At 37.8% G+C, this 15,145-nt stretch overlaps 1 protein-coding gene across 1 annotated transcript in view; it reads left to right on the plus strand.

The window, feature by feature from the left end:
* LOC140157444 (uncharacterized) overlaps positions 1-14,049 on the plus strand; it is a 40,177-nt gene extending 26,128 nt beyond the window's left edge. Inside the window, exons 3-6 of the mRNA XM_072180647.1 lie at positions 1,340-1,690; positions 6,797-7,225; positions 8,697-8,848; positions 12,292-14,049. Coding sequence (XP_072036748.1) covers positions 1,340-1,690; positions 6,797-7,225; positions 8,697-8,848; positions 12,292-12,561 — 1,202 coding nt within the window. The 3' untranslated portion in view covers positions 12,562-14,049. The remainder of the gene's footprint in view (positions 1-1,339; positions 1,691-6,796; positions 7,226-8,696; positions 8,849-12,291) is intronic.
* Positions 14,050-15,145: the final 1,096 nt, after the last annotated feature.

Genomic DNA, 15,145 nt, shown 5'->3' on the forward strand with positions numbered 1-15,145 from the left:
AATGTGTAGTAATAGACTTTTAAATATGAAAAGGTGTTCGGGATTACCCCACTCTCCCTATAGTGTCCTCTTCATTTACTTACGTCATTCAGCCCGCTGCCTTGAAAATCAATTTCGCTTCGAACGGGGGAAGGACCCGTACGAGCCCGAATTTTACCGACACATTTTCTCTTTTTTTTAGGAGAAATACGAATACAAAAAATTGCAACGAGTGTCAACATGTAATTTAATAATGTTTTTCTTCGAATGTTTTTGTAATAGATATTCCTAAGCCTTTCAGAGCGTCTTATTTTAAAACGCCCCATGAATCGCTTGCCTCCCCCTAACGGCATGGCAAAAATTGCTCCCCCTTTCGGCTCAACAAAAATCCACCCCCCCCCCAATTTTACCCTCCCACTGGGGCACATCATTATTGCACAACCCCTTAAACACAGGGGATGCAGATTTCACATGGAGTCGCCTACTCGGGTAACCCACATTCGGGTAACCCTCACTCTCTGTTTGTTGTTTTGCTGTTATTGTATTGTTGTATTTTGAATGAAATAAAGACTGATTGATTGATTGATTGATTGAAAGATTAAACTCTGTCCAGGGGATGTGTGGATTTCAACCGGAATAGCCCATTCAAGATTGTATCAGATTTGTATTTATGAGGTTACAGAAGATAAGAGGAAATAACCAATTCTTTAAGAATTCTTTTAAAACACTTTTAAATGAGGAGCAGGCAGAAATATGTGCAACATTTCCTTGTACGTCTAGCTATTAATAGGGATAACCATCAACATTTCATGTTGCCCCTATTGCTACAAAAGATTGTTTTCTGCATAGAACTCATCAACAGAAGAATTTTGGTGGTTAAATGGTCAAAATCGGTCAAAAACTTTTCGAATTATGAATTTTCAAAGTTTCCCATTCTGACCGGTCATTGGAACGAAATAAAATGACAAGGTCCAAAAATAGCAATTGGGAGCAAAATTGGCATAAGCATATATTTACCTTTATATATTTCTTTATTTTAACATATATGCAAACATGAAACAAGCATATTGTGAAAGTATCAAAGGGTGTCTTATGAAATAGCACTTTACTAGTCAATGGCATAAATATTTTTTCAAACCTAGGCATTGAAATCATGCATTTAGAGATCAATTTAGAAATGTCTGTGCAAGCAGCGCACAGTTGAGCTCCCTGCATGTCTATGGGAGTGTTCTAATCAAGTTCATGGTTCATTGGTCATCCCTACTATTAATGGTACTTTAATGGGCACTGCAGAAAGGTCGTATTTGTGATAGTACAAGCGCATGTGAGTAAAACAGACAAATTTTGTCTTTTCTTTCAGACAGCGATCCAAAACCAGAACTACGGCTAGTCGGTGGAACCAGTACTTATTCAGGACGTGTTGAAATTAATTTATTTGGTTCTTGGGGAACCATGTGTATAAGTGATAGCAGAACTTTTACCGCGCCTGCTATTATACATGAAGCCAAGGTAGTATGCCGCCACTTGGGATTGCCATATAAAGAAGCACATGTTATTTCCAACGTGTTTGGTGAAGGCAGTGGAAGTGTTGCCTATTCTGATATAGTTTGCAACGGAGACGAAAGGAGAATCGACTTCTGTGAACACATTGAGTTACCCAGCTCAGGCTGCAGTCACTCTGATGACATTGGAGTCGTTTGCACAAATCATAGTAAGTTACACTGCTACATGTATTACTAAAGAAACGGAAGGTGATCGGAAAATATATGATTTATCGTCCTGAATTTTATGTCCTGTTACCAGGGTTTATTAAGTTAGGCGTCGAATCGCCTAATTTATTTATTTCTTGTCATTTCTTCTTCTTCTTCTTCTTCTTCTTCTTCTTCTTCTTCTTCTTCTTCTTCTTCTTCTTCTTCTTCTTCTTCTTCTTCTTCTTCTTCTTCTTCTTCTTCTTCTTCTTCTTCTTCTTCTTCTTCTTCTTCTTCTTCTTCTTCTTCTTCTTCTTCTTCTTCTTCTTCTTCTTCTTCTTCTTCTTCTTCTTCTTCTTCTTCTTCTTCGTCTTCTTCTTCTTCGTCTTCTTCTTCTTCTTCTTCTTCTTCTTCTTCTTCTTCTTCTTCTTCTTCTTCTTCTTCTTCTTCTTCGTCTTCTTCTCTTCGTCTTCTTCTTCTTCTTCTTCTTCTTCTTCTTCTTCGTCGTCGTCGTCGTCGTCGTCGTCGTCGTCGTCGTCGTCTTCTTCTTCTTCTTCTTCGTCTTCTTCTTCGTCTTGAACTGAAATTGAAATGCATTGATCCTTATGACATTCTTATCATGTGTAAAATATTTTAAAATTCATTAAAGGTCATTGGGGTCATACAATGGTCAACGGTCAAGTTTTCAAAATGCTCCATTGAGCTGAAATTTAAATGCAATGATCCTTGTGACATTCTAAACATGTTTAAAATATTTTGAAATTCATCTAAGGTCATTAAGGGGTCAAAGATCAAGTTTTCAAAAATTCAGCTTTCCACGATCCAGGTATGTTAAAACGGTCATTAAAGAAAAAGTCATATTAAAATTAATCCTATCCAGTACAGTAGGCCTATTGTGGCATGATCAGCTCAGGTAATCAAAATCGTCCGCCTAACTTACCTCGTGCTCTTTGCAAAGGGCACAATTGAAGAGATTTGTTTCAAAACCCTTACATCCACTTGTCAATTTTGAGAACACATCAAAAATCATTTAAAAAATCACTGATAGGGCCTATATGGGGGTTTGCAACAAAAGCAGTTTTTGGCGGGATGCTCGTTCTACCCAAGCATCCCGCCAAAACTTGCTTTGTTGCAAAACCCTTATGTCAGTGATCTTTTTTATGATTATTTGATGTGTCCTCAGAATTGGGCAAGTGGGTGTAATGAGTTTTGAAACAAAGCTCTTTAATTGTCGTAGTTGCCATTTATTTCTTCTTTCTTTCTTTCTTCTCACAATTTGCTACTCCTTCCACATCCTTGATCGGATTTCGACCAAACTTTAATAGTCACAAGTAGTATTGGGTAGCTGGCTACAAAAGTTATGGGTTGTTCAACGTCACGAGGTCATCCAGGGGTTACAGGGGTCAAAAAAGGTCATTTTAACCGAAAATGCTACTCCCCGGTGCTGCTACTCCTACAGATTGCATAGCATGGTCACGTTACTCTACAAAAGTTATGGGTTTACATGTCAATTTGGGGTCATTATAGGTCACGGATCAAACATTAGGTCAGGTTTTCAAAATGCTCCAATTAAGCTGAAATTTGAATGCAATGATCCTTATGACATTCTAAAATTGACTAACTTACCTCGTGCCCTTTGAAAGGGCACAGGTGTCCTAGTTTCTATTTCTTTTTTATTGGTTGGAAAAAATATAGGTTGGTTTTGGAGCAACGCTAGTATCACCTCAACACGAGCTATTCAACGCCATGCATGTCTGCATCATTCCTCGCGCCACTGGGTGATATCATCACGCTACAACGGGATCTGCATTAATACGTTTCAACTGTTCAATATAATATCTGGGGATGCACATTTACATCCATAAAGCTGAATTTATACTCGATCGCCGATTTTTTGGAAAGCGATGGAAAATCGCCGAATTTTGCAATGCATCGCTCGTCGCTTTTGCATTTATAATTACCACGGCGATAGCGATTGCAGATGACAATTAAAATAATAAATGCCACAAAATACAATTTTAAAACATCGGTTGCTGTCAATAATTATTGTTTCGGAATTGAGTCATCATCAAAAGTTAATAATCGAGAAAGGTAAATTAATTAGCAAAATAATAATCCAGTTAGTTGTATATGATTGGTTGACGCATTAACGTGTCAAGCGATATCGCTGGGAAGTTGACATTTCTTCAACTCGCAAAAGCGACGTCGTTTTTGCCTCAGCGATTTGAATCGATTGATCGGCTCGACGCTCTGGAAATGTAAGTAAACACTGAGCATGCGTGAGAATCACTTTTCTGCAAAAGCGATCGAGTATAAATTCAGCTTAATTAAGGGGGTACTACACCCCTGTGGTAAATTTGTGACTATTTTTCCATTTTTCTCAAAAAATAATAATATACTGGTAACAAAAGTTATATATATTATTGGGGCAAGAATCCAATTACTACACTGAAATTTCAGTGACTCAAGACAAGCAGTTCGGTATATATGATAGGAAATGAGGTACATCCTTGCAGTACCTTTTTTTTTGCACACTTGCTCAAAACATTTCAAATTTATGTAATACCAATGGTATCAAGAGTAAGAGTATCAAGTCTGTCATGTATTTGCAGTACATACTCCGCGTTGTATTCCATTCCCACCCCATACCCCATATTTCAATGTTGGAGGGGTCTCAGGGAGTTGGCCAATGCCTATATCAGGGTCCAACTAACATACATTATTAATTACCCTTCCTATGCAGCTATCCTGATATCTTAGCCCTACCAAAAAAGTCGCCTAAATATTCCATAGGCCCATAGAAGGTTTTCCTCAACATCACTCATTATATTGGTGTTGCATACACCAAGGGACTCAAGCAGTGCAGCAAAATTATGACAATCAACCTAAAATGGATGAATATGATAATTATTACTTTTTCTTTGGTGTCATGTCCCGGCATAAATGAACTGCACCAAGAACAGTTCTTTCAAAATTTGTTTTTCTCATTCAATTTGTTTTTCTCTGGATATTGACGAGGGCTTTTATTTCATATAAAGAGAGAAGATATTTCCAGTTTATGACTTGTTGAGAAAAGAAGAAAGAAAGAAAATGTCACTCTTTTTAAGTGCAAAATTACACAAAGTCTATGGTAATAACTTTAAAAATAGCTAGATTTTAGTCATTTAAAGGCATTTTGGCAATAATTTTGTCAAAAAGCACTATCACAGCTTTTCAGTTACATAATTTCAATTGAGTCAAAATAACACCATATTTGCAAATAGAATTAAATAAAAAAAAATATAACAATTACTCCTATACTTCAAATTGCCATTATATGGGATTTTAAGGCATTTAGGCTGCCATTTTGAAAAAAGCACCTCTTATATTGTTTTTCGTTTAAAAAAGTAAGCTTGAGTCAATATCACACCATATTTGCAAAGAAAATAAGAAAAAATCTCACAATTTCTTCAAATTGCTATTTAAACGCCATTATATGAGATTTTAATGCATTTTGGCGGCCTTTTTGAAAACAAGCGCCCTCTATCAACGTTTTTTGTTTACTATAGGCTTGAGTTAATTTTACACCATATTTGCAAATAAAATAAAATGGGACATTCTCACGGTGACTTCAAATTGCTATTATTCTGGCGGTCATTTTGAAAATGGCGTCCTCACCGTTTAACACAGGGTCGACATTTTTGCAGACAACCTGATTCTAAGGGAGTGTTCATTAATACTTTGGTAGGGGGGGGCTGGTCTTCCTCAAATTTTTCGCTCGAAAACTCCCCCCCCATGATCATTGTTTCCAGTGGTGTGGTATCTGGGTCACATGTCATTGAGGGAGGCAAATGGTTGAAACATTCCCGGTGGGACAATTGCGCATGAAATACAAGCACGCACAAGGAAATTGTCATTTTATACTTAATTTAGATTTGTCCCAAATCAGGGTGTTTATCTGATTTTACAGGGATAAATGAAATAGAGGATTTATTTGGAGGTTCATAGGCACATCAGCATAATTTGGATCCGTGGCTATTATGATAGTACAAATGCGCACAAACAGCCCAAAAAATTTGGCCATATTGAAGCTTGAATGGTCAAATATTGTTAAAATTGGAACTAATTTATGCAAAAAGCTAATTTGGTCACGCAAATGTACACAGGTATCAGTTTTGGCCCCCAAAGACTGTGGCACCTGGGCCTGTGCCCACTCTGCCCTATGGTAAATCTACCCATGGGCCTATGTGTACAAAATAATTTTGCAATGAGAAATAGTCAACTGAAGTGTGCAGTTTACGTGCAAAGAAATCCAATTTATTTTAGTTGTATTTTGATCAGATTGGTACATAATCATATTTGTAGCCTACTTTAAAGAGATATAAAATTCTATGATAAAAAGTGCCGGTATTTCTTAGACCAACCCAGATGTTTGAATGTTGCGGATCATCTTTAATGTTATATTAATTAATAGATATGTGTACACCGTCTAAGTGCAATCATTTTTTTCAAACCAAAGCACTGAAAACCAAAACTTGCCCGTGTTAAAAGTGATAGAGAGGTCTCAATGCGCGCGAAGCGCGCAAAAATTTTGGGTTTTGAAGAGGAAAACTTTTTTGGCCCCCCCTTTCCTACACCCTAAAACTTTTTGGTCCCCCCCTCTTTTAAGGGCCAAAACTTTTTTGGCCCCCCTCCCTTTTTACCAGCCCCCCTACCAAAGTATTTCTGAACACTCCCTAATTCCCATATGGGTAAGGTTTCCAAAAACGTTGTCTTCAAAAATCCCTAGGCGGGGGGTCACTTCCTAGCCCAGGTCCTATATCGTCATGACAGTGTTGAAGTCTAGCTCTTATTATTGCCACTACGCATGGCTACGTATAAATATCCACAGTCTCGTATAAGATATGGACTAAGTGTATTATGATTGTATTTTACTATCAACGTTTTGATTCAGAGGTTGAGTTTTGTTTGTATTCTTTATCATATTTCTTTCTTTGTCTGTTTTATCCATTTCATCCCGTTTTCTGTTTCATTACTTTTCTTCCCCTGTTTGTATCTCTGTTCTCTCACCCCTTTACTCTCTTTCCCTCTCTCTCTCCCTCTCTCACTCACACGCGCTCCCCCTCGGTCTATTTATTTCGCTTTTATAGGTCCTCAACGACAGCGTTATCTTGAAACATACGACGGTGAACATAATGCTCGGAATCACAATCCCAGTTCCATTCTACCAATTTTCCGTATCCAAGAGGGAGCCGTTGTTAAAGTTATATGTCCATCATGGCGTGCAGGAGGCCTGAATACCCTTAATGACGACCACGTGGACATCGAATGGCATCTAGGGGGACAAGATATTACGAGTGATAATCATAATGGTATTGCCCTCAAAGAGAAGGTTCAGATGTATCAATCCAACGGGTTAGGATTTAATGGTAGAAAGGGCAAGCGTGTCGCATCAATGGTTTACACCGCTCGAAAGGAAGACAACCTGAAGGTATTAGACTGCTTAGCCGTAGACGAAGATCCCTATGACTCCGCGAGGGCCTTGTCCACCAATACTGGAATGACTCTGCTTGTCTTACGTAAGTACCAACAAGTTTATTAACCCTTACATCAAAAAAATCTTACAAGGAAACCCACTGCGCATGCATGCATGCATACCACGTGTTTCCATGACGCAATCACTCTAAGTCATATCACGGAATCGCTGGTCGGGCCAGCAAAACCCCCGTGGCAAGAGGTCGGTGATCTTGTGATTGGCACGCGAGTGGTCCAGGGTCAATTCCCGGGGGTACCAAGTGATTTCTTTGTTCATGTCATATTAGAAGTAGGTTAAACAGCCTTTAAAATAGGGTGATATCCTGAGCATTTTGACACCATTTTTGAAGTTTTTAACGACGGAAAAAAGTTATCGGATTCATTTTTGCATGACGACATAGCTATTACTGAAAATGTGTGCAATGTACAGTGCAAAGGCATCATAACACTTGGATTCTTTATCACCATCGTCCAGCCGCACTGTGCAATATATTTGAGAAATCCTACATTCTTTTAAGAAGTACACCAATTTTGATGTAGAGCTTACAATGCTAAATAATTCTTGATATGGGATTAAGTGCAACATTTCAATATGACATCAGATATTTAGGTTGAAAAACATACTTTTTATGTGATTTTTACCGCAATTTCTACCCAAAAATGTCACTGTTACAGAGGATATAATTTCCCAAAGGATCCTCCTTTGAGGATCCCCTATGTTTTCTCGCTGTATTTCTCACAACTAAAAATATCTCGAGATTAAAATGAGCAAATTAACCTCAAATTGAACAGAACAAACGGCATTGGAGGGCTAAGACTACGCCCATGACGTTGATGTAAGCATCATGTCACAACGGTATTTTCTAATTGCCAAAGAGGGCGCTTTTTACTTCCACAACTTTTTTTGAGACAGGCTGTATATATTCAGCAAAAACTTTCTTCAAAATGGCTAAAGTAGGAAGATACTAATTAATTTAATTAAGTCGTACTTGCAAAATCTTGAAATGTGTGTATCACATAACGACATATTTGCCGGTCACCTATACTGCGCAAGCCCAGTATGTCGTATCTACAATTTGAAGAATTTGCTGTTTCACATAGTGACGAATTTTGCGCGACGTATTTGTTCGAACTTTGTCATCGCACGGTAAAATTGCTGTTTTGTGCTTTTCACATACTGATTTATTTGCGCCACATTTTTACATAGTGACGTGTTTGCACGACGTATTTTATTTGGTACTATTTTTTGCAGAGCAAGTTATTTTCTGATAGTAATAAGTGAATTACATTGAAAATATGTTATAAATTTATTTGCAGATTATGCAGCAAATGAAAATCGCTAAATTTTCAAATTCGATTTTCTCGAAATGCGTATATAGCAAATAATAGGGGGGTCGGGGTGTGACCGCACCCCCAGCTATATGACATGCGACCTAAACAATAATGTTTGTCAGTATGTGTCCTAATATCAATCCTGTGGATAACACAAAGCGTCCATCTTGTTTTATATTTTAGCCGCTCCTGCACCACAGCACTTCAAAACTACCGTTTTGCCAGATTACATTTGGATTGGAGGTTTTGTTGGCGAGATACACATTCCCATTGCCGATTACTATAACTCCTGGAAGATAGTCCTCCAGTTCCCCAGGAAAGTTTTCCGACTATATGTAAGTTAAATCGTTTTTTGTCTCGCCTGAACTTTGTTCAGGATGGGACTTATAGTAATTACTATTTCTGTCTGTCCGCGCTTGTAAAACACTACGAATGAGGACTTCGCGCAAAGCGGGGACGTCCCCAGTTGTAATACTTGGGCTAGGGCTTCCCCTATGGGTGAAGATGTCAAAAATAGCATTACTCCAACTGGGTACTTTTTAGGGGTAGGGTGAGGTCTCCGGTTGTACTAAACTTGAGAACACACAGGTCCCCGATTGGTAGGAGTTTGGCACATAAAAGTCCCCAGTCGACACACAACTCATAAAAAAGTCCCCAGTTGTCAAAACAAGTCCTCAGTCGGCACACACTACAAGTAGGGGGGGGGGTGTGGGTGTGTGTGTGTGGGGGGGGTCCGGAGCTGTATCTGGGGAACCGTAAGACCAACAGGGACGCTACTTGGTGGGAGGAAGGATATTTAAGTTTGCTCCGTAACCCTGCGTTTCAGTGAAAAATATGCAAATTAACATAGCTAACGGGCGCATGGTAACGAAACTTAGTGGTAGGAACGATACACACCTGCTGATCACCTGATTAGTTTTTCGGCGAAAAGTATGCGCATTTCGTTGTTAATTTGCATAATTTATGCGGAACACTTCTATAATATGGTTGGAAATCTGAAGAAATCCGCCTTGTGGAGCTGTATCTGGGGATCCGTAAGAACCCTAAGCGCTATGATGATGAAACTTGAAAGGGGCTACCATGACCAGAGGGTCTCTACCTGATATGATTTTCAACGCAAAATATGGTAATAAAGTACTGGTACCTAATTTGCATAATTTATACATAACATGCAAAAACACATTTTCTCGGAGACTAGGGGTCGCACGTTCCCCAATAAAACATCAACATTTTTTTTGTTTACGTTAATGGGTGGGGTATGAACGTTTGGACAGTATTTATTGTGGGACATTAGAGATGTTATTATACATAACATGCAAAAACACATTTTCTCGGAGACTAGGGGTCGCACGTTCCCCAATAAAACATCAACATTTTTTTGTTTACGTTAATGGGTGGGGTATGAACGTTTGGACAGTATTTATTGTGGGACATTAGAGCACATCAGACATATCGAAATACATTCTGAATACGAAGAATGTCCTTCTGATATCAAATAATTTTGATTTTTTGAAATTCGCAATGTAATACACATTTTACGGCAAATGATTAGAAAATGATATTTTTGATATTTAACAGTACTCGAAGTAAACTTAATAAATCTGATGATTTATACTTAAAGTTCATGTACTAGGTGGGATGAAAATTAGGTCTTTTGGGGAAAAAAATCCATATCTTCAATGTGAAAGGTCAAAATTTTCAATTGATCGTCGGCTTTTCCTCCCAGCTACATACACTTTAAGAATATATCATTAGATTTATAAAATTTACTTCGAGGACTGTTATATATCAAAATGTGAAAAATATCAAATTTTAATAATTTGTCATAAAATTTGTATTATATCGTGAATTTCAAAAGTGAAAATCATTTGATATCAGAAAGACCTTCTTCGTATTCAGAATGCAATTCGATATGCCTGATGTGCTCTAATGTCCCACAAAAATACTGTCGAAACGCTCAAAACGCTCACTCCAGATCCCTTAAGTGTGTCAATTATAAAAAGCACTGAAAGCTCCCTGCGAGCTAAATATTTTCACACCAACACAATGTTGACATAGGACTTATGTCCTGGCATCTGTCTGAAGATCATATGCCTGTAGTCTGGACACGGTCACCGAATTAACTGTTATACCTTAAGCAATCACACAGTGCTATATAATAGGGATCCCGGCGTGTCCACCCATCGGGGCAAGACTGCCCACCCCGTGTTTCTGTTTTCGTAACAATGATGATGTAATTAGCTGACACACGTCATAATTAAGTGCCCAAGAAAACCAAAACATTCCGACAAATCTCACCACAGAAATTATCGTCAAAAAATGTTTCCGAGTCAAGGAAGTTTACTTTTTTAGAATTACAACATTAATATTGTAATAATCTTAAGACCTTGCAGAGACGGATTTTGTTCTTATATTTATTCGGGAGGTGAACGTTTTGCCCACCATATTATGAAATTAAAAGATCAACATTTTGTGTTTAGTAGGCATAACACGAGGTAAAGTAAAAACGTACCGTCGGGGCAAGTCCGCCTTGTATGTGAAGGGGCAAGTTCGCCCTGTATTTCCCCTGGCGGACTCCCGGGGTGGATTCGCCCCATCGGCGTATTATGCATAATATTGATAATTATACCTTTAAACAGGGTAAAACTACATGCAAGCGTGTTTTTTAAAGTTAAGTGGTACCACCGTTTATGCCATAAAACCAAAATTGCCGAAGCTGCAAATAAAGGTTTTGCTCATTTTGGACTCCTACATTTATTAGTTTACATTAAACCCCTCAATAAATTTAGTATACTCTTTGGAAGAGAATGAGTACCCAATATACCCTTTACTAAACGTTTGCATTAAATTTATCATTGTTATGCAATATTATAACCATTTCGTTTTAATAGGGCGAACTTACACCACCATACAGGTGGACATGCCCCAGCACGGGGAAAGTCCGCCCTTGCATCGTAATTTATATTTTCCCTTCTCCTGCCGTTACTGAAAGCTCAATGTTTTTACAAATGTGGTAGTAAGTTAGCTACAGCCATCTAACATGAGAATTGCCCTCTCTAGGCGATATTTAAAAAAATAGGGCGAACACGCCCCGGTCTCCCCTACTAGGGACTGTGTATGACTCCTAATTGGCCACACATCTTGAGCATCATAGTATTTTTGTTTTTGTTGCAATGTGTTAGTAGTCCTACAGGTGTAGATGTTATTTAATGTAGGCCCACAGGAAGACAAGATTTGCCCAGAAGTCCTATAGTGCCCCCCCTCCCCTCCCGCGCTATTCACGGCTAAACACATGGGGAGTATTCCTACGGGGCAAATTTGGTTTACTGTGTAGACTACGGTGGTCGCGGGATTGTTCTTGTCTTGTTTTTTTTACTATCAGTGTATTCCTACAGTGCAATTCTTTGTCTGTGTAAACCTACGGGGAGAAGATTTAACAGTAGTCCTATTTTTAGTGACTGTAGTTATACGAAGGACTTTTATTCTTTACCATTTTTAACGCTTTCAGAAACTTTTAAAATCCTCCAATGGTCATAACATTTCATGTAAAACTTGCCAACAATCAAATCAAATCAAATCCAAACTCTATGAATTTACGAACCGCGAAAGACGGGTGACTGACTGATCTCCTAGTGAATTATAAAATGATGCATATCGTTACAATCACAATATTATTACGATTATTTATAAGCCCAGCCATTATTATGTATTATTTATTGCACTATTCATGTCATAACTTTGTTCCGTTTGCTTTCTTTTTAATTGAATTATTATACAGGGTGGTAACTTCAACATAGCCCCCGAACCATGTTTACATGGTGGATCATGCACCACGAGTCAATACACTTGGATTATCTACAATACCTATGAAAATCGCGTGCTCAGCCCTATTAAAGATCTGCACGTGAGATTTGTCGCGGAGGTGTCCAAAAAGATACGCACTGGTCGTGGTCGTGGTCGTGGTCTTGAAGCCGATGTCACCTTCTATGGCTATAACAAAGTCTTCGGCTCTGATTACAAGCCTGTTTTGTCTTCAGATGTGGAGTAAAATGGATGGCGTAGTATCATGATAAAAGGGTGTAACAACACTTAACTCCTCTGGAAGTATTATTTTGTTTCTTTGCCTATGTCCATACCTGCGCCTACACCATGATGTTTTGTCTTTAAGGATTGTGAAATACTTTTCTAAAGCAGTGTGCAATCATATTTCTGACTGATATCCCCATGAATCCATGATAGTTTCATGATTAAAACCGAAACAGACAAATATGTACTTCTCTAACAATTGCGAGTTTCAATTCAAGTGTGGAGTATATGCGCATAGTAATGCGCAGAGAGAAGTTTGTAATGTGCGCAGTCATTGAAACACCTGCATGTTCTCCGCATCTTGACTGAAACTCGTAATTGTTGGTATGTATTTTCATGTAAGGATGGGTTTTTTTGTGACGTTTGTTTCGATAAAACAAAATTAGCTCGCAAATTGAAGCCACCGCTAGCTCTCCAAGTGCCCTGTGTAAGATTTTGCGCGCTTCATTTGGTCATTATTTGTATGCCAATTTCCCATATTGAAATGATTTTCTCTAAATTAGCTTGATAAATTCTCGTACGTTACGATGTAGGTTTCCCAATATCAATAATTGCATTCAATTAGGAGATGGGCTTGAATGAAAGAATAATTATTTTGAATGATCGAGAAATGTTACTCCTAATCTGCATTTTGTGCATTTCACATGGGCCTGCAAAATATGAAACTACATACAAGACAACAGAAGCATAATTTATGTCATGAATGTGGCAATCATGGTAAAGGCAGTTTATGAATGCATTAACAAGACAAGAAATATACAGCCTGTTAGCGAGTTTCATATTCCTTAAAGTCGAGACTTGAACGTATAAATTATCTTTTCCAGATTCATACATACAGCCTCGGCATTTATATATTTATTAGAACTATTATTATACTTATCATTGCAACTGGATGTAATAATTTTACTGGTTTATAGTTATGTTATAACGTTTATAATATAAACGATTGAAATTGTAAAAATTGTACATCTTACATTATTACATATACTTCGGCCACATTGTTTTATAGGTCGCAAGACAAAATAATGCATTCTTGAAGTGAAGTGACGAAACATCCGGAAGTTTAAGCAAAATATATGACAAAAGCTATTCTGAAAAAGACACTAAAGTTGTCTCGTTTTATGGCTCGATCGATGTGCTATTCTAGTTGACATCCGTACACCTTTGTATGTTTATGGAAGACATCACTCATGAGTGAATAAATTTTGTTTTCCAATCGGAGAAACAGTCTTTGGTTTCAAATTCGTGCATTCGTCTGATTGCATTTGGTTGATGTTGCCATTTCATGGCCCACACTCTACTTGCAAAGAATTTTTAACTTGAATAGTGATGTTATGCGGTACTGGATAGTTCTGTTACTCACGCCTTGGTGCTTACGCCGTTAATCCATTTAAAAGCACTCTCCTGTCAGTGACGTGATTTTAATTAGCTAAACGGGCGTAAGCTGCACCACCATGGCGTTTGATACACCACATTTCGCCATAATATATTCTAGAAACGCTTGCTGTTAGAATAAGAAAAATTTTAATTGTAATTATTGCACAGGTCACGGCGACCCTGTGACCTTTCCGGAAAAAGCCGAGTGGCAGGTTTTTCAAATAAATATTTTCTGTGTAAAAACTGTACCATCAGATAGGTAATGGAATATATGAATATTAACTGTACATCTATCACAACAATTTTTGATAACAACTTGCGTCACAACTGATCTAGTATAGAAGGTAGATAATTTATTTCAATCTTATATACGCCATTTTTTTTTTTTTGGAATTAAGTGAAAATTAATTCTGTAAAACTGTATTTTTTATAATTTTCACATTAGACCCGACGAAAGATTACCGTTTTGTTGTTATGATAATCTAATCTTTTGATTTTGTAAATAAAATTAGGGATCTAATGTGGATTTAGGATGCAAACTGGAACAATCCAATGCCTTGTCAAAATCATTTGCTTCAAAATGGAGTTCGGATGCACTTCGTAATACAACTTCCGCCACTGCGGGAAACCACATGCACAGCAGAGCACATGGCCGATATCAAAATCGATTTTATGTATTGTGTATGTAGGCCTATTCATAGGATCCTCGTATTAATTGTCTCTATGCGCTTGAGAATTCAACAATATAAATAATGGTAGTTTTATTATAATACACATTAATGTTTTAAGCAGATAAAATTCCAAAATATGATGCAGTAATGAAGTTGCGATTTATTAATATTATATGTATAAATTTTCACGATGACACTATCAAGTTCTTCGTGGTCGAGCGGTCTAAGGCGCTGGACGTATGGTATACGTGATACTAGCCAAAGCGGTGAGCCGTGAGTTCGAACCCCGCCTCTGCCAAACTTTAAAAAGAATTAAAATTAAAATTTTACTTTTAAAAAATTTCATATTGGGGAAATGTGACTGGGAGAATTTATGTATGGCGTGGAGTGGTGTGGGCGTTTGATATCGCAAACTTTCAGGTTTGTTATGTTTCCGAACTTGACTACGCATGCGTGGTTATTCGATATACTGTGACATTTGGGTACGAACCATGAATG

Source organism: Amphiura filiformis, chromosome 7 (genome assembly GCF_039555335.1).
Source record: "Amphiura filiformis chromosome 7, Afil_fr2py, whole genome shotgun sequence".
NCBI classification, from domain to species: Eukaryota; Metazoa; Echinodermata; class Ophiuroidea; order Amphilepidida; family Amphiuridae; genus Amphiura; species Amphiura filiformis.